The 19,826-nt window shown below is 41.7% G+C and overlaps 1 protein-coding gene across 5 annotated transcripts in view; it reads right to left on the bottom strand.

Moving 5' to 3' along the window:
* Nucleotides 1-19,826, bottom strand: part of robo1 (roundabout, axon guidance receptor, homolog 1 (Drosophila)) — a 257,226-nt gene that overhangs the window by 10,830 nt on the left and 226,570 nt on the right. For 4 of the 5 annotated variants that reach the window (XM_034866649.1, XM_034866648.1, XM_034866650.1 and 1 more), the window contains 10 exons: nt 19,513-19,713; nt 14,269-14,295; nt 13,064-13,106; nt 11,259-11,413; nt 8,884-9,267; nt 8,002-8,118; nt 6,820-6,964; nt 6,316-6,537; nt 4,622-5,133; nt 4,365-4,526 (listed from right to left, as the gene is read on the bottom strand). In XM_034866649.1, the coding sequence (XP_034722540.1) occupies nt 4,365-4,526; nt 4,622-5,133; nt 6,316-6,537; nt 6,820-6,964; nt 8,002-8,118; nt 8,884-9,267; nt 11,259-11,413; nt 13,064-13,106; nt 14,269-14,295; nt 19,513-19,713 (1,968 nt within the window). The remainder of the gene's footprint in view (nt 1-4,364; nt 4,527-4,621; nt 5,134-6,315; nt 6,538-6,819; nt 6,965-8,001; nt 8,119-8,883; nt 9,268-11,258; nt 11,414-13,063; nt 13,107-14,268; nt 14,296-19,512; nt 19,714-19,826) is intronic. The other variant, XM_034866652.1, reaches the window with a different exon arrangement.

The following is a 19,826-nucleotide window of genomic DNA, read 5'->3' on the forward strand; positions in this document are numbered from 1 at the left end:
TCCGAATCTTATTAACCTGGAGTCCCAGTCTCTGTCATAATAATCATATATGTTATGTTTTAGGCCTGTTGGCAGACATCCGTTTAAAATGTAGCCATTGCCACATAAAGACCGTGTCCTCCATGTCCACTGAAGTTCCTCGGCTTCTCTCTAGTAACTTTTATGTGCTCCAGGTAGTTTTCGCAAGGCTACTTTTACTTTTATACTTTAAGTAAATTTCCAAGCCTGTACTTTGTTACTTTTACTTGAGTAAAGAAGTTTAATCAGTGCTTCCACTTTTACCTGAGTATTTTTTAACACAAGTATCTGTACTTCTACTTAAGTACGGAAAGTGAGTACTTTTGCCATCTCTGCCAATGTGCTTGGGAACTTCTTAATAAATGTCAGTTTTAGTTATTCATATTTTATCCTTTTTCTTTCCAGAAGCCATATTTGAGAACACACACATACATGTAGATTCCTTTAAATGTTAAGGGGAAGATTAAAAAAAGATGAACTGATCTGTGAATTCTTAAAGAATCAAAATTTAATTCATATCTTGCTACTCAGTCAGAGTCTTATTATCCTGCATTTCCAGTCTCTGTAACAATAATTATATATATGATGTTTTAGGCCTATTGGCTGACATCCATTTAACATTTAGGCAATGGCATATAAAGAGCCTTTTCTCCATGTCCAATGAAGTCTATCAGCTTGTACTCTAGTAACACGTGTACTCCAGGTAGCTTTGCATAAAAAATGGTTGTCATTTGCAAGGCTACTTTTATACTTTAAGTACATTTCCAAGCCTGTACTTTGTTACTTTTACTTGAGTTAAGAAGTTATATCAGTACTTCTACTTTTACCAGAGTATTTTTTAACACGAGTATCTGTACTTCTACTTGAGTACAGGAAGTAATCTCTGATTAACACCTACTTTGACATAGTTGATATGGAGCTATCAGTGGCAAGAATGCACAGTGCTGGAGCTGATACAATTCCAGCATGGCAAACAATGGCTGACAATGCTGTAATCACTACCTGTAAGTGCATTTTTTTGTTTTTGGTTAAAACGATGCAATGATACAATGATTTTCAACCTAAACAGAACAATAACACTACCAACAACCAAGTGGGAAACTGATCTGGCTTTCTCTCCCACCCCTGATTACTGGTAACAAATCTGTAAGAATACTTTTTCCATGACCGCTAACACAAACCTGCAGCTTATATAATATAAAGTAATTCACAGAACTCACAACACCCAAAGTAAAATGTTCAAAATGGGCCTAGTAAACACAGGTATCTGTTAAAAATGCACTTTAGGTAGCACTGACAACTATCTGCATGCCATGTGGTTCTGACTAATTCATCCTTTCTAGATCACAGTCACTGAGACACTGTCCACCACCCTGAGCAACAGCATCCCATCATCTCCAACAACCTGTCTCCATGGTGACATCTCTGAAATCCACATCCTGCAAAATATCAGGAATCTGTTTCTCATTTCTCTAGTTGTTGCTAAGAGTCCTCCAAAACTGTAAATCAGAGAAATCTTGCCACATCAATCACTGGACAAATTTAATCTCAGAATACATTTTAATGGAAATAGACAAAGCACACAGAGGGAAGCAAATGTCAGCCTTTGGAGTAATCTGGTCCCAGTTTCTAAATTAAAAAAATAACATAACTACAAGCCGGGCACATTACCAGACATATACCCCATCAACTCCATTATGTAACACCCTGCCCTCCCTATTTCTTTCACATTATTTAAAATATTTCTTTTCTTTGACCTCTCAGTTACCACTTTACTCATACACACAGGCACTCACTATCCACACTCATGCACAACATGTTTTTCCAACACTCTAACCGTGACCACCTAATGTGAATCACAGATCATTCTACCCAATCACTAATAATACATCTTTGTGTTTGTCAACTGTCCTGTCCAGGCTTATCAGTTTTGTTATCGTTGCCTCTCACTTCCCTCTGTTATTTGCCTGTCACCTTGGCGCGTTTTATGTGTTACACTCCATATGTGGTGCTTTAATCCCCCCTTCCCTTGTAATTCTAAATCTGGATGTAACACTGTGTATATCAAAATATATGTATTGCTTTATTGAAAATAAAGTTGTCCTCCGAAGAGGTGGTAGGAAAGACAGTCAGCAGCCGGCTCTCTGACCTGCTCGACCGTGTCGATGAATCAATGCTGCTTGTCCTTGAGCCACAGGGCCAACCGGGCCTCTTGCACATCGCACGGCCATCTAAACAAAACGCTGAGAGAAAAGCCTTGCCTGCCTGCAATCAATAGCTTTTCATCTTCTAATCAGCTTCCGACCTGAAGGATGGTTTTGTCAGCTGCCAGACCCGTAATACACATAGGATTAGAAAGTTAATAAACGTAGCAAGAGCCAACTCTCACACCTTGCTTGCATCCCAACGGCTACCTTACTCGCTTTTAAGATTGTGGAACACAGGACCTTATTTCCTTCTCTTTTTTTACAGAGAAAAGGCTAATGGGGCAGGTGATGTCTTTGCTGCTTCTTTTTGGTGAAATCAGGCAGCTTCAATACACACTGCTGATTATCCTCCACCTCCATCCACTCCTGAATACAAAAGGGGGGGCAGTCAATATCATACAGCAGAGAGGCGTCTGCAGTTTTTTAATATCTCTCTTGCCTCCTGAGTCCTGCCTCAGTCCGAGTCCGATCAATGCCACAGCCTGTGAGTTATGGCGCACTACAAGGGAGGAGCAGAGCGCTTGTTAGATTTATGAGGAAAAATCGGCGAGGGCAGAGCTCAGGTCTGAAAAGTGTCTCTGGGCTTGCCAAGTAGGGTGTATTGGAGGGCCTGGTGGTTAATTAGGCAGACAAGGCTAAGACAGATCAAAAGAGACAGGAATGTAGAGACGTGGTAGACAAAGGCATTAGAGTCAAACACAGTATGAATCATGGGGGGGATATAACTTGGGTGTTTCCACATCCACTGTGCAAACGGGAGTTAAATGAGTAGACCAGAGAGAGGTTAGGGGTAGGGAAGGGAAGCTACTTTTTTTCCTGTCCTCTTTTAAATTTCATGATATCACTTTCCCTCACCAAATATCTCAACACCAGTCTTCCAGACCACAGTCAAAGAATGTATGTGGCTGGGGGTTGAAGGGAAGACAAGGGAAAACAATCCATTCTGATCAAATGCAATCAGCAGAAGGACTGATGGACAGACAGAGCTGTCAGTCCGCCCCCTTGCTGCTCAAACAAAGACGGAGGAGAGGAAAGTGGAGAGATCACTCCAAAGGAATGGGGAGCGGATGGGGAAGAAGCCAGGATATAAGCATGATGGCAGGAGGAGGAGGTTGGGGGGGGCGCTGGTCTGGCTCCCAGTGAACTAGATATTAAATCTCCCTGTCAAGTGCTTCCAACACTCAAGGACACCTGACACTAGCAGGAGAGCCAGCTCTGGGACAGCACATACTGTACACAGCAAAGGTAGTGTGTGCACACATAGAAGTAAAGATCTTTCCAAAAGATCAAAGTGGAGCAGAATTGCAACAACAAGAAAAAGTGGCTTTTTACTGCTATGCTGTATGCTATAAATAATAATCCTGTAAATAGTTTTTTTTTACTTAACAAGTTCAAAGCTTTTCTTCCTGTGTACAGATGGTCTGGTATTTAGTCCCTGTTTGGTTTATGTTTCGGCTGCTGACTAGAAAAAGGTGGCACTTCAGTATGAGCCACGGCACCTGGATCAATTTCATTAGTGGCTAGAGTGGAGAGACATCCCAGTGTCAGCACAGCCAAGCTGGGCAGAGCTCCCCTGAGACAACCCACCTCCCCTCCTCCCCTCCTCCATGGCCTCCAGCCCACCATTCGCCCGATCTGCTCAGCACCGTCACAGATTAGGAGTGATGCTATGTCTGCGTGTGCATAAACACACGAGAGAAGAGGATTAAAACTGGCTCGTGGCACGCCAATACTCAGTCATTTACCGACACTACATCAGAGTAAACTGCGCTTTACCCTTCCAGATCTGTGGAGGGAATTAAGGCCATACAAACTGGTCATCTGTGAGATAAAGCTAAACTGCTAATCCTGCTAAATGTTTGTCTCTCAGTCAGTCAGTCTGTTGATGATGCCATTTTTTAACTTACCACACTGTTATAGCTGTTCAATTATTGCCCTTTAACCACTTAGTCATTATATTTACATTATTGGTTGAAAATCTCATTGTGTAAAGAGGAATCTATAAAACACAAAATGCAGTATATATCCAGCTTTCATGATTTTGAAAGATGTCTTCATGTTGAAAATTGTTTGAATTTGAATTATTGCATTTTTACAATACATAATGTAATAACATAACTGCAATTTATTTAGGTGTACCTTCATTATAGGCTTCACGTCGCTGGTTCCCTGGGTGACCTGCGGGATGCTGTTTCTGCTTCTTGGGAGGCCTCCTGTGTACAGCTGCCATACTCATGTTACTGTCTGTAGACACTGGGCTGCCAGGACTGTGTCCTGATGGGTTTATTTGGTATTTTCGCGCTGAGAAAAGAAACAGACAAACCGTTTGCTTTTACCGTTCCTTGAATGTTTTGCAGTTACATTTCTTGTGGATGGGGCGACCACATGAAACCTACCTGAAGCTCCTCCCACTTCGTGACCCAGTGTGTTGGGATATTTGGCCACCCTCAGGCCTGAGTACTCTGCGGCTGCGGCAACCGCTTGAGCAAAGTCAGCATCAGTGAAGAAGGATCCATCTGATGAACTGACGGCACTGGACCTCCCTGAAGAGACATTATCCTCTTCAGAAGCCGAGCCCCATCCGTTGATCATGGAGCCGGTAACCGAGCTCTCCAGGTCGCCCATGCTGGACGCAGGCGTCTGTTCAAGCCCTCGTAGCAGCAACCTTCGTGGATGCATCTGGGGATGGTGGGGGTGTGTGTGGGGGTGGGTGTGGTGGTAGTGCATCTTGGCCACCTCTGCATCTGTGTCGTCACCCTCCTCCTCCTCTTCCTCCAATATATCCTCCTCCTCCTCCTCCTCCTCCTCCATACCATCAGTGTCCAAGGTCAACGGGCTGGTGATGTACCCATATGTGTGTGAAGGAGAGAGGGGCCTTGGAGGGGGTGGGGGGCTCACAGCGTGGCGCCTGCAAGAGGTGAGAAACGCACAGTATCAGAAACCTCATACCTCAAACCCCAAATCATATTTGGGATAAATCATGTAAAAAGCAGTCACTCCAGGATCTTGCAGACTTTTTTTTTTTTGATTGTTGCGCCCCAAAACGCCCAAAGAAAAAAAAAAAAAAAGTTGCAATGTTTTTACGGTTTTACAATTTAAGTTGCACTCCCGCTTGGTCCTGGACTCTTGGTCACATACTGAAATAGATTCTGGCACGTGGGACTGCTGGGATTGGTTGAAGTCAAAGGAAACTCTGGTTATTGGTCGCATTATAAGTTGCAGTGATTGCTCAAAATTGCGAGTTGCACCAAAGTCACGGTGATTGGTTGAATTAGCATGAATTGGTGCGATCGCGAAATCCTGGAGGGACTGCTAAAGAGTAAAATACACAAGGCAATAATCATTGTGGGTGGGAACCACGAGAGGCATCAGGATAGGATTGTGATTTTAAACATATTGCAACATTCTGCAAATATTGCAGTTTATTACCTTTTCCAACTTGAAATTATGTCCCCAAATCAAAGTTTGTACATTCCACTTCAATTTTTATTGCTGCAAAATGGGATTGTCAAGCAGACAAACTGACGTCTGTGTATCGATTCAGTATTGCTACAGAAAATATTGCGATACTATACTGTATCGATTTTTTCCCCACCTCTAATTATTATGGGACCATACTGCTGATCCTGCATTAAATCACATGTACTTTACATTAATGCTGATCCTTTTGTGAAGTACAGATAAACACATTAAAACATTTGAGAGTTGGATGAAGATAATAGAGGAAATCTATGTAATGGAAAAATTGATACATTGCTTAAGACTGCAAGAAGCACAGATGGACAAATGGCTAAAATGGAAATTTTTCAGGACTGTGATATGTTACTTATTTTAAACAACTTTCAAATCCCTGCAAGGGGATTTTTATGCTGTATTGAAATGAGCTGTAACAAAAAGCTCCCTTGAAGCTAAGAAATCTATCTAAAACTTAGAAAAGGGTATGTTTTCAAAAAAATGGTCAACAGTGCTGTGCAATATATAATTCATAGGTAATGTTCTAAAACATTTAAAAAACAGTAGTGAAATTCAAAGACTTGGGAGATTGTGCTTCATAACATCTTCACACAGGCTGACCACTTTTCCTTTGTACCTGCGTTCATGGCTGTCCTGGAGCATCGGCTGCATCTCCTCCTGCGGTGAGGGGGTGAGGGTGGCTGTGGACTGGTGACTATAAGATACAGCTGCAGGGGAAGAGGCTGCTCCTCGGATGGGGGGAGTGGGCCCCCTCTCCATCTCCTCTTCCTCCTCCAGCTCATCAGGCTGCAGGTACATGTGAGAAGGGGGCATGGGGCACTGCATGTCTGGTTCACAGCTGCCAACAGAGAGAAGCAAGCCTTGTTACCGTCATATCACTCACAAAAAACCTGAATGTTTTTATATAGCTAAGCCAGGAAAACTAAATATTCATGGCACCCTTCTATCAAGTATTGACATGAGCCTAGCAATAATAGATAGAAAACCCTTGGGGCAAATGCTTTTAATGATGGCAAGAAACAGGAGAAAAAAGGCAAGACGAATGAACTAGTATATAAATACAGTGTGTGCATGTCTGTCAGATTATCTGTGTCTTTGTGACGGTGTAGACATGTCCCACCTTTCTTCCAATGATAGAGAGTACTCCTCTGTGCTCCGACTTGGGGGTGGGTTTGCAGGGGGAGGGGGCAGAAGGTCAGCCCAATTCATTGTGCTCTGTTTGGGTAGTTTGGGGGTGCGCAATCCCTTCTTCTGACCCTGACTCCCTGCTCAAATAGAAAAAAACCATTTTATTTATTTTTTTAAACATGAGTTATTAAAGAAATTGCAAGGTAATGAGTAAGGAATTGACAGCAGATAACATGCATCACCAAAACAGGCTAACAAAGAAAAGATAACGTTACACCCGAGAGTGCAAAGGCTACTGCAACCCTCCACTTTTATGCAAGTGTGAACACATACCTCTCAGCTATGAAACAATGGGAAATTATATAAAACAGAGTCATTTCTCTACAGCGGTATTAGCAAGTAACAAGAGGAAAGGGAGAAAGAAAACGGAAGAAAAGGGTTCAATTAATGCCAAACTATTAGAATTGTGAACCAATGAGCTGTGAGGTGCAGCGAGCACCAAAGGCTTCTCTTAATGGCTTGAACTTCAAACGCAATATCAGAATGGATACATGGCATTAAGGTGGCAGTGTTGCATGCCTCCCGCAATGTGCAATCATTTGTCCTTGTCCACAGACAGACATTGAAGCCCTGATGAAATTAGGCTGCTCCGTACAGGAATTAAAATAAAGCAAATTAATGGAAGCAGTGTAAATTAAGCAAGGACAAAAAGTGATATGAAATAGAAAGCATGAAAACAAAAAAACTGAAGTAATAAAAAGAAAGAGTCCCTTTTATTGAATTTGCTTTAAATCCCTCGGATGACATTGCACCCAGAAAGAAAATGCTTGGCACGGTGCTCATGCCTTTGTTTGGAGGCATTGTTGTCAGTTTCCTACCCTCGTTTTGTCCTGCAACTTTCCACTTTCTGAAGACATCTCCCTTTTCATTTCTCTTCAAGATAGGCTGACAAGGAAATTAATTAAATTACCATTTTAAAGCATGCATTATTAGCATCTCAAAGTGATTTATTTCTTTTGTGGAATACTGCGGGGATAATATGGTTCACAATAACCCTAAACTGGAAAAATATAAAGTAAATTAAAAAGAACAAAAATCTAAAACTCTGCACAAGAGAGACAAAGAGTCTTGATTTAATAACCTCTGACTTTCCATTATACCCCAACTCTCTTACCGGAGGTACTGCTGCTGCCTCGGTCGGAGCTGTTGTAGGAGCCTCCAGTGTGGCTATCGTGGGTCTGGTTGTAGGGGATGGTGGCTGGCATAGGGCTGTCACCTCCTCTGTAGCGGTCTAATGGTGGGAAGAATGTAATGTATGGTTAACGCGGCCTCAGGCAGACATTTTGATTTCAGAAACTTTCAAGCAAACCATCCACTTTGCAATTGACAAGGAAATAAAGTTTAATACTTTGTAAGTAGTACAAAACCACTTTACAATGGAAATGTGAAATGAGGTACACCATGAAGTGACATTACACTGAGCAAAGTGTACAGTGTTACACACAAAAAGAGGCATGCAAGTTCATGCTTAAGCATTTTTTATGTGAGTAAATGTATGTGAACACATGCAACATCTCCACAAAAAACTCTAAACTATCACACCAGATGTGGTTCCCAATAAGGTGACGATAGCGCTGTTCAAAGCGGTTAAAGATCCAAGAGTTATCTTTGTCTTTCCTTTAGAAATCTGACACCAAAGATAAACCCTTTACACCTGCCTTCATCACAAAAAGACAACCCAAATACCATACAATGACAGCCATCCAGGCCTGGCCCACATTAAAGGCGAAGGTTGTACGTGATTGCATGGAGGGTGATAAGGAATTACATGAATGCCATCCAGACGGGCAGAAAGAAAGAGTGATGACGCTTATGTTGACTGAAAAGAGCAAGACAGAACCCAGGAAAATTTGAGCATGGAACTCTTCTACAGGCTTCCACAGTGAGGCTGAAAGAGCCATTAGAAGAGAGAACAGAGGGGGGAAATGAAGTGGAGGCAGATCATGGCTCTAGATGACCTCTATAACCATGGCTGCTGAGTATTCCACACACTCACCCTTGTTCAGCTTGTTTTGCTCCATGATGTTGTACTGCAGCTGGGAGCCCATCTCCTGTTTCTGCTGCTGGACTGAGGTTGGCTTCCAGCAGTGTTTTTCATTCATCTCCCCTCCACCCATTCCTCCTCCACTCCCTCCGGTTCCTCTGTCAGGGTTAACGTTGTGTCCCATGATGGAGGACTGGATGAGCTGGGTTGTGGCGTACGGTGTCGGCTGGCCCCCTGGACCCACAAAGCGGCCATCTTTCAGGTTTGGACTGTTGAAGGTCTTCATCTCATTGATCTTGTTGGACAAGTCTACATCTCCATAGAGCCCTGACTCTGGCACCATGAGGTTGGTCTGCTTGTTTTCCATCTGGTTGTTATAATTGGCGATGCAGTCGGCTGGAGAACATGAGGAGGGTATTTAGTCAATCTCGTCTACTGCTGATCAGCTTGGGAGCAGTATTCTAGTTGGGTAAAAGTGTTAAAACAATAGGGCATCATCTGATCTACTGCAAAGCTCAAAGCATTTATTTGAGTTAAACCGAAGACATCTACATGACAATTTCCAGCTTTTGAAAGATCAATGTGCCCACTAGAAGGACATTTCTATTTAAAGTCTCTGGTTTGTTTGCCAAATGATGATCTACTTAAAGTGAGTGACACAGGTAGTATTGCACCTTTCTAACCTCCTCTCAGTTTCATCCATGACTCAATGTGGGTGTCATCTCTGTTCCTTTCCATCTGATGGTGGGAGCATCGTTGCTCATTGAGAGGGACTGAAGACATGTCTGTATCAAAGACCTGGAATGAGGCGCGCAGTAAAAGCACAGCTCCACTGACAGATCCAATTTTCCCTGGCTCATAAAATATTCAAATCCTCCAGCAGATCTGAGAGCCAGCCTTGCGGTAAATACCAAGGATGGCCATAGGTGCGCATGCTCATGCCACGCGCCTTACATTTCTGCAGCACGAAACAGCTTGAGACTTAAAAGGGTGATGTGTGAAGGCGCCCCTATGGCTGAGATAAAGGGACATTAACTCCTATTTCTTTGCTCTGTCACCTAGTCAGTGATCCTCTTAATGTTCACAGAGTTTAGGTTTGGCACACACAAAGCATGCGTCTGGCAAGCTCCTTAGTGTCATACAACGGGGAGTCATGCGAAGAGTGAGGGCTGCCTTTATCCTGTTATTTCCTGTTAAACATCTCACACCATGTTTAGGTAGAGCTGAACACTTCAACCTCAGACGGGTGATTAGCACAAAGAAAAAACTAAACTTGATAGACTATGAAGTCCACTAAATGAATTATTAATCCCAACTGGATAAAAAAGTTTGAAGTAAGGAGACACTATTTCATGGCTTGATGGATATTAGGCCAAACAGCTGGATAGGAATTACGGGCTACCATTGAAGGCATAGTGCCAAAGTGCATCATTTATAACATAAAGCTTTTAATTGCAATCCAAGTTTCCAAAGAAGTTGGTTTACAGCTAAAAATGAAACGGTAAATTTGTGTTATCCAAGCTAACTTTTTTAACCTGTTCTCTTTTCAGATAGGTCACTCTGTGTGTGTGTGTGTGTGTGTGTGTGTGTGTGTGTGTGTGTGTGTGTGTGTGTGTGTGTGTGTGTGGACGTAATGTGTACTGTATAGTAGTAATGTATAATGTTTTGAGGCCTAATTTGCTCCCAAGTGTTGACAACTGTGCTAGTGCTGAATAAACTAAAAGGCCACCTGGTGGTGTTCCATAAGTCTCTTTCCCTTTTTCCTGTCCACCATCCCTACTTTACTTGATCTCATTCTTGTCTTTACCATCACTCACACATTTCAGTGTATGTTTTAGCATGTACTTATTTCCATCTGGGTTTCCAGGTGCACCTTTCTCCCTCTATCATTCTCTCTTCCTCTGTTCTGGCCAGCGTCTGCAGTCCTGCCTTGACCTCTTCGCCCGCTGCACATTTCTTAAATAACTGAGCACTTAGAGGAAATTACATTACCGGCTATAACAACAGTATGGAAATCAGTGGAGCAATTCGATTAGCAACAGAGTAAAGCCATAAGCCCCTCTCAGCGAGCTCCTTTTATTTCCTGCCTAAAACAGCTCTACTTTAACCTCAGATAAATCAAACACACAAGCATACCGCCTCTCTTAATCCTAATATTTCTTCGGGTTTTTCTTGTGGAGACCTACAGAATGGAGACACACACACACACAACACCTCTCAAGGGAGCTAACCCAGATATCAGATTATACTTCCTTTTGCACTGCAGAATCCCCTAGCGCCTACATTTCTTATCTCTACAGTTATTTTGTCAAGGAGTGCATCATTGCGTTTGAGATGAGTGTTTATTTTCGTTGTTGCATACGTATGAAACTGTCGGCACTACTTACCGGGGCGGCTGTATGTTGCCAAGTTGCTGTCGCTGTTGCCATTGCCTGCAGTGCAGCAGTTGATGCCGCAGTCATTGTGGTTGGCGCAGGAGTTTGGCCACGTGTCTGCCAGCCAGGGCTGAGTGGCAGATTCCCCGATGTTTAGCAAACCAGGCCTGTAAAAAGAAAGAAAAAAGAAAAGAGGAACCAAATGGTTTACAATAATAAGAGACCACAATGGCATTTATGTGAATGAACTGAAACACCCACAGTAACATAATATTTGAAAGAGAAGATTATGCAGAGTTTATTTATTCAGCAGCTGAGAATAGGAAAAATCCAGCTTTTTCAAAAACTTTTCGCCTTTTGGCGGCACACACTCACGAGCACACACGCACCCACAGATTGTGTTTGCTGACTTGCCCACAGCCAATGACACTTTTCCTGAGCCCTGGTGAGCATTAACTAACCGCTTGGATTAGACAGCCAGATCAAATTCACTCCCAATGCTATTAAATGTGTGTCCTGAACAGCCAGTGAACCACAAATGCTCCCTGAGTACATTCAATGGTGTCACCCAACATCTTTATAATTTGAAAAATAAGATGTTTTGCTCTGCGGGAGGAAAGAAGTGAAACCCGTGCGGACCAGTCCTTTGCATCATCAATTGGCCATCCATCTCCATTGTTTCCATGTTTTGCTATTTCTTTGCCTTTAATCCCAATGCATTACAAGATCCCTTTTTCAACTGGATTCTACTGTAAAACCTGACCTCAGGCCAAAAACTAAGTGTTAAAAGAGCTAAGAATAAATCGCCTTCTACTGCTCATGCAATGAATCAATCTAACAAGCAAAGAGAATGCAGGCTACTCTACCAGGGCCATTTACTGTTTCAGTAGTCAAACCTCCACAGTGTGACTCGAAAGTGTGAATCAACACTGAATTAGCAATAAATTACGTTTAGTCATTCCTTCTCAAATAACTAATTTCTTGGATTCATTTTGGTTAATGAACACATTTGTCTTGTACAGCCAAATACAATCTCAAGATAGCTCCTCAATCACCCCGGCAGTTGTATGTTGATATTGAATGGCCATTGTCTTTGTGCAGCGCTGACACAGCCATGCTGCATATGGGATTCAATCATAGAACTGAATAATATAATGAACATGGATTTACTGCTTATGGCTACAAGCAAACTATTCATGAACAACATACAAATTTACACTGACTCAGAGGAAAACAAATGAATACTGGTGGATATGTTTCCTCTTTTTATTCTGCGTACTCAATTTTCCCTATTTACCAGCAGTATGAAAACATGCCAAATACCATAAAGTTGATATCCAAATAAGTGGTAGCATGTTGGTTTTTGCCAAGCGTCGTTTTGAACATTTTCACTGTTTGTGCACAATGCACCATTCCACAACATGAAGAGGTGTGCTGTTACTGCAATATGTGTGCATGTATCTCCACAAATATTTTGGGGTGATGCTATGGCACAGCCTTGTGGTTGGATGTGGCTCTTCAACATATAGGATAAGGATGGGCTCCTGGCAGACTACATGGGGCTTTGTTCCACTTATCATGAAATACTTAATGCACATTCTTGCCCCTCCTCAGCTCTCTGCTGCTCAAAAAAGTCACAGCACTCCCCCTAGTGTTTGTTTAATAAAGGTACACTTGCCCAACCCTACAGTCATCTGTTCAGTAGGTTTAACATCATACTGTATTTGTTATTAAACTCTAGTCATTCTGTTTCCAAAATGTGTTAAATATTTTATATATTATTATAGAAAATCTTTCTAAAAACTAAAAACTCTTACCTTCCAGCGCTGCTTACACCTTCCCCTCCTCTCTGATATGCCACTGAAAAGAGAAAATAATGAGTTTCCACCGCCATTCCACCATTATTCCACCACTATTACTACTGTCCTTCTCTTTTCTTTGTCAAATTATGGACTTGATTTTGAATTGTTAGTTGTGTGAGTGAAGATGGGAATGCTACTTTTTACAAGTGTGTGTTATTGAATCAGTTCAAGTGAGCATGTAAATGAATGTGTGTAGCATCCTTCTGTCTCACACACGCGCACACACACAGCAACAACAGGAGCAGGAGAATATATAAGAGGCTTATGAAGAACAGAGATGCAGAGCTCTTCGGTTGTCTGGCTCTGGTTTGGTGTGTTTGAAGCTCTGTGCACTAAAAGTTGGACTCTTTCAAGGAGCTCTAAGCTGCCAGTGTGTGAAGGCGCGATAAACTTCCAACTTTAATTACAATCTCTTCCCTGAGAGGAGAGGAGGTGGAAGACGGGTAGGTCGGGCCTCAGCTGTGTTGATTCCCTGTCTCGTTTTCAAAACAGGACATGTGGTTTGGCCTTTGCATGCAGCCAGAGGAGCCCTTAGATTAGCTCTCTCTCATGCAAACCAACGCATCATAATCTAATTCTAGATTCAGCATAGTTCACTGTAATGTCCTGGTTTTATTCTAGATACCAGGGCAGGGATTTTCGTCTTTAAGAGACCTTACAGAGAGCCTTAGAGAAACCTAATTACACAAGCAAGGAGTGTTTTTCACCTGAAAGATTTTCCCATAGATTACAGTATGAAACAACTGTTAAATAACTCTTGCTGATTGCAAACCTCAAGAAAAAAAACACAGCTACTGTTTATATGCCCGCTCACTTTTACTTCCTCTAACCCATTCACTGTTTACCATTTGCCATTGCACTCAGGACTCCCAACACCCTTGACACATCTCAAGGGTGTGTCGTTCCCCTGAATCCCCTCTGAGGTTCCCCACACCTGTTTGATCAAGTTTACACTAGTTTTAAACAAACATTTGGTGGAACATTAATTTCTCGATAGATTGTTAAACTGTGCCAATGACTAATTTTAATGGAGCCTTATGGAGAAACTGTTGTTTTGCTCTCATCTAGTAAGTGTAGTTAAAAGGCTGGTGCTCATTCAGTCAATGAATAAAAACAGGCATCACTCTCTCTGTTTATAATGCAAAAACAAAAGTGCTTACCTGTTGGTGTGAAAGTAAAAGATGGCACTGTTGGGGAAAGAAAAAGAGGACAGAAATGATTGAATTATTGTGCTTTGGCACAGTCTGGAATTAGTTCATAGGCCACAACTTACAGGCTTCATCCCCACATAGTTGTGAAAAGTACACAAATCCACAAGAACTATTTTAGTCTGTACTCTCACGCTACTTGCTGGGCCATAGTCTTTGATCCCTGCAGACATCCATGCACAACAACTGGGGAAAGTGAGTGTTGAGTCAGCTGCTGGTTCAAATCCTGGCTCAGACTATCAGAGGCCTGCTGGGCAGGGGTCAAACACTGGGGAGATATCTGTTGCTATCTCTAACACACATCATCACCCATACAGCTCAATTACTCACACTTTGGCATGGAAGGGGCCCTTTTAACAAACATTAACTTATTATGGGCAGATTTGAGCTAGGGTAAAATCTGTGTTCCGGACGGCTATCGTTTCCAGTGCAAAGGCGCCACAAACTGTCCGGAGCGTGGTCGTGTGCCCACTGTGCGGGTTGCGCTTTTAATTCAACACGGTTGGCTGGGAAGAGCAGGTTTGTCAGTACAAACATCTGTGTGATTCTTTATGTACAGAATACAAGGACTCAAACAGCCTTAAATATGTGTTCTCGGAGAAAAAAGAAACATTTTGCTTGAGTTAGGTTAAACATGAGAGATCGTTTTGTCAAAGCTAAAAACCAGCTTCATGAAAAGCGGCAGACAGTCATGTAGATTTTGAGAGAATCAGCAGTCACTTTATTGATATAGAGAAGATAAATGTAATGTTTCGCGGCATGTCTGTGTATAACATGGATGTGTTTACTACTGTTGCCAGGCAGCCAGCTTTCTTTTACTCTCAGATTCAGTATTGGCTATGGTCTTTGGGTATCTTCTTCAACATACTGTATACTTTGTTGTTTGCAACTTTGAAGAAGTGAATAATGCAACAGTATGTATTGCAGTGGATGCAACAACGCACCATGCTGGCAGCCATGCAGTGCGCTGCCTTAAATATGTGCATTGAAGAAATGTTGCTGTCTGCCTTCAACCTACAGTATGAGACATCTGAGAAGAAAGACACTGCCGTTGTCACATATTCATTTTCTCAAACAATTTATTCATACAGTACCTGTGCCAACAAATGTCTTTTAAAGGCCACAATCAGCTTATCATGTTTGAATCTTTCCTCTTGATGCTCAAACAGGGCTTAAGATACGAGCAGTTGGATGGCTTTTATCTGTTTGATGAAATGTCTTTGAAGAGGGGACAGACTAGCACTTGGTAGGCAAAACAGTCTAGTGAGAAATGCAAACATGACTGAAATACATAAATCTGGTTCTATTCTGTCACAAGAATGTCACAAATTTTTAATCCTGGGCTGGATAAAGCTAGAACTGAGCTATGACTCTGTCTTGCATAATACTTTAGTTTTTGCAGTCTCAGGCTTTTATTTGTTACTGACGTGTTTGGATCATTTCAGTTACAAGATTCTTTTGGAGCATTTCCGCAATATCAATATAATTTTTATTACGCAATGTCACCACATTAGCACCCTAAGCTTTGCATAAGTGCATTTATTGGCTGGGGGACTAGGTAAAAGCTATTTGACATGTTTTGTGTAATCTATGCAACACTAGCGTACACTGTAGCACATACATGCACAAGTCCCAATTCAGTCTATTTCACCCTGAGTGCAGAATGTTGCTTCATGTGGTTGCAATTATACTCTTTTGAAAACATTCTTAGAAACCAGTTCCAACAAAGACCGTGGCCTCTTGTGGTCTGGGTGCACGAGGAGGAGAAGAAGAAGGAGGGGGCATGTCTGCCTAGTGTGCCCTTAAAGAGCTTTGTGAGTTGATGTGAGTAAACAACATATAGAACAGAAAGTCAGAGGGTAACCTCAGCCTACACACACACACACACTTCTCTGCCGCCTGGCCACTGATCATTATTGCACTCATGAAGTCTTTAAAGTTCCTCTTTTGTATCAACGTATTCACTCTGAGTAACCTTTTACTTTGACTAAAAGATTTATAGTTTTGTGTATTAGAGTATTTGCTTGGATAAAGAAATATCAGACTGAACACCATTTCTTCCCATAGCATAGACTAATCTTATGAAATGGCGTATGTATAACATGCTAATTCGTATGCCATTTTTGGCGTGTTTTAAAGACGCATAATCGTTTTTTATCAACTCTTTCGAGCTCCACTGACTTACAATACCACGCGATTGCAACGTGTGACCCATAGTCCATGAAAGACATGGACCAAAAGATACATTTGCTCTGGACGAAGACCAGTGAAGGATATTAGAAGCACTTTTCCGGTGAGTGCGGAGCGTTACTGCACAGCTTCCAACTGAGCTTGACGATGTAGATGTGACGTGAGCAACTTGTCTGAGAGTGTTACGATTTCACAATCGTTAACCTATTTTTACAAGACGTCTGCTACAGAGCTGTAACGTTAAGTATAAGGTAATGGAGCCTTTTATACCTTGTCGTCTTTCTTTAAAAATAAGCAACAGACAAATAGAGTCTTGTAACACTTCAGATGTAAATTGATTCAATGTCAAAGTTGGTTCAAAATGAATGGCAGTCAATGGGATGCTAACGGTGGGTGATGGCTTCGTAGCATTAAAATGGCGACATAGGGGACTTTGCTTAGAGAGGAAAAGCTTACCCCTTTGGTGTGACCGTGTGTGACTTTTCCTCAATCATCGCGTTCTTCTTTTACTAAAGCCAATCCTGTTGTTCTTCTCCTAAACTCAACCATAGCCTTCTTCTCGCGGTAACACGGCAAGTGGCGTGTGTGTGCGCGTGTGTGGGCGCGTCTGTGCTATACAGCGTAGACATACACACGGATAGCTCAAAAAGCGTATAGATAAAGTTAGCGTGTACATGTTTGCAAAGTCATTATGCCATGTTGCAACACTGACTCTTAAATCAACCAACAACGTCCAACATACAGACTTAAATGCAAATAAATAGAGTTGTCATTTGAAATGTTTGGTATTTGAGAGGATGTTCAAAATCCTTTAAACCCTAATGGGAAAAGAACAGTTCTGAACATTATCGGCCACACAGGTATGTGCATAAGCTGTGAAAGACCGCAGAGCTTAAGGAAAAGCTTAGCCGAGGTGTCTCACTTTCACATGACTCACAACTTTCACTATTAGATGGGTGCAGAGGATTCAGTACATTAATAGCCTGTGTTTTTCTGTATGACAGCCAGAGATAAGCAACAGCTCAGTCAGTCTACTGTCTGTGTGTCTGTGTGTCAAGGTTGAAGGCCGGATCTCCTCTAACCCTGGCAGTCAGCAGTAAACCTGAGCCCAGGAGTGGGGATGGCACAGGTAGCGCTCACAATCAGCAGCTGCACAGCCCAAGGCCACACATTAAACCTGACCACACATAAATGAGAGTCAGAAAGTAAGGCTAATAGATCTCTTTATACTCTAACTAATGTGAGCAGAGGTTGGGCATGTCATGAGCCCTGTCACTTTGACTCAAGTCAGATAAAAACTGCTGCGGATACTCTAAGAGGGGTTAAAAATGCAGCCTAAACACATGTAGGTGGGGATTCATAGATAGAGTTTTCAAAACAAGGTAGTTGAGCAATATTAACAGATTTCCTGCTCAGTCCTCAACGCCTCCAAAACTAAAGGTATCTCTCTAAAAAGACAGCAAGACTACTATTAGCATGAGAAAATGTCAGCATGTCCTTGATATAGAGATATTATGGTAACACATTCTCTCTTTCCCAGCACAGTCAGAAGGGAGTTGCTAAAAGGGGAGTTGTTGGACCTCAAAATGTACTTTACTCACACACCCTTGCAGAATAAGTGTGACTGAAGCATGTTACAGAAATAAAAGACGTATTCATGCTGCACTCTCAGCGGAAGCCTACTGGAAAATACTTTCAGTCAGACTTCACCAAGAGCACTAAACAAAGACATCTTTCGGGTGTGACAAGCAGGATGGGAGGTAGGTTGGCAGCATTCGGGATAATGAAGATGGAGGTTTGAAACGGAAATGAACATACTAATACATATTGCTATAGTTTTTCTAATGCATCTTGGTTTGTCCACAAATTAAAGACATTCAGTTTACTGTCACAGAGGAGAGAAGAAACTACAAACTTCTCTTTATTACACTCCTTTATGAAACATTTAAAATGCATTTTTGATTGTATGTCTACATTTGTGAATGTCCTTTGTTTGTGGTTTCTACCACACACTCACATGTATTTTTAGTGCTGTAATTGTGATTAATCACATTAATGTCATAGTTAATTGCATTTAATCACACATTTTTATCTATTCTAAATGTCCCTTGATTTCTCTTTGTCCCATTATTTTCTATCAGTTTAATGCTCTTGTCAACATGATACAATACTTTTAAAATGGTGCCTGAATTAAAAGATTTATATATACACACACATACTGTATATATTTAAAAAAGGAGCACCTTGTTTAACTGTAATTGTCTGTTCTGTATGCTCAAAAATATAAAACAGAAAGTTGACCCTAACCCTAAAAAAGGAGCACAAAATGACGAAAACAACAACTTGATGGGAAAATGGTATTTTACAATAACTTTGAATGCACCACAAGGGTGAGACTATGTTTCCAGACAACGGCTGCTACAGACTGTTGGAATCCTCTCCAGTGAAATGCAGTCACACTTTACACCGTTTAGCTGTCAGCAGCATTTTAACCGTGTTTACTCCAGCTGATAGCTAACAGTAGGCTAACGTTAGCTGCTGCTAAGTGTAGTGTTGACTTACGTCCCGTGCGGCAATGTTTCAGTTCACTCTAACGTCCGTTTTTGGAGCATCAGAGAGAAGCAAAGGTATTTAAGTGGAACCTAAATAAAATCTGCGCTGCTATTCGGTCCAGTAGATAACAATCGTTATGACGGTGCCATCCCCGTTAATCTCACAATAAAAAATCAACGCCGTTAATAAAGCGTTTAACTGACAACACTAGAATTTTTGTATTTCTTCCACCAAATTTTTGTTTCTCAGAACATAACATACAAATTAGTATGTTATGTTCTGAGAAACAAAAATTTTATTAGAAAATAGGAGCTGGAATCAGAAGAGATATATATATATATATATATATATATATATATTATAAATTTATTTAACAGTTAACAACTAATTCATTAATCCATGAATGTTTGCAGCTCTAGTGTTCAATGTTTGCTGTTGCCCTCATGTACTGACCTTTGCGTATGCCTGCATAGCTGCTGGAGAGGCCATTCCTCTTCTTTCGGTGTCGGTACAGCCAGATGCTGAAGACCATGAGGATGATCCAGCACGCGGCTCCTATGCCTGCTATAAAAGCCGGCTGCTTGACCACATCGGAGATCTGCTGGGACAGGGGGTTCTCCTGGATCTCGTCCCCTGTCATTCGCCCAGACGCGTCTGAAGAGGAAAGATTGGAGGAAATGTGAGAGCAGGACAAAAAACAAGGGAGTTAGGAACATGAAGAGGAGAAAAGAGGAAAAGAAATGTTTAAAACTCAAACCAAGTATTAC

The sequence above is a fragment of the Etheostoma cragini genome, chromosome 3 (assembly GCF_013103735.1).
Source record: "Etheostoma cragini isolate CJK2018 chromosome 3, CSU_Ecrag_1.0, whole genome shotgun sequence".
NCBI lineage: Eukaryota > Metazoa > Chordata > Actinopteri > Perciformes > Percidae > Etheostoma > Etheostoma cragini.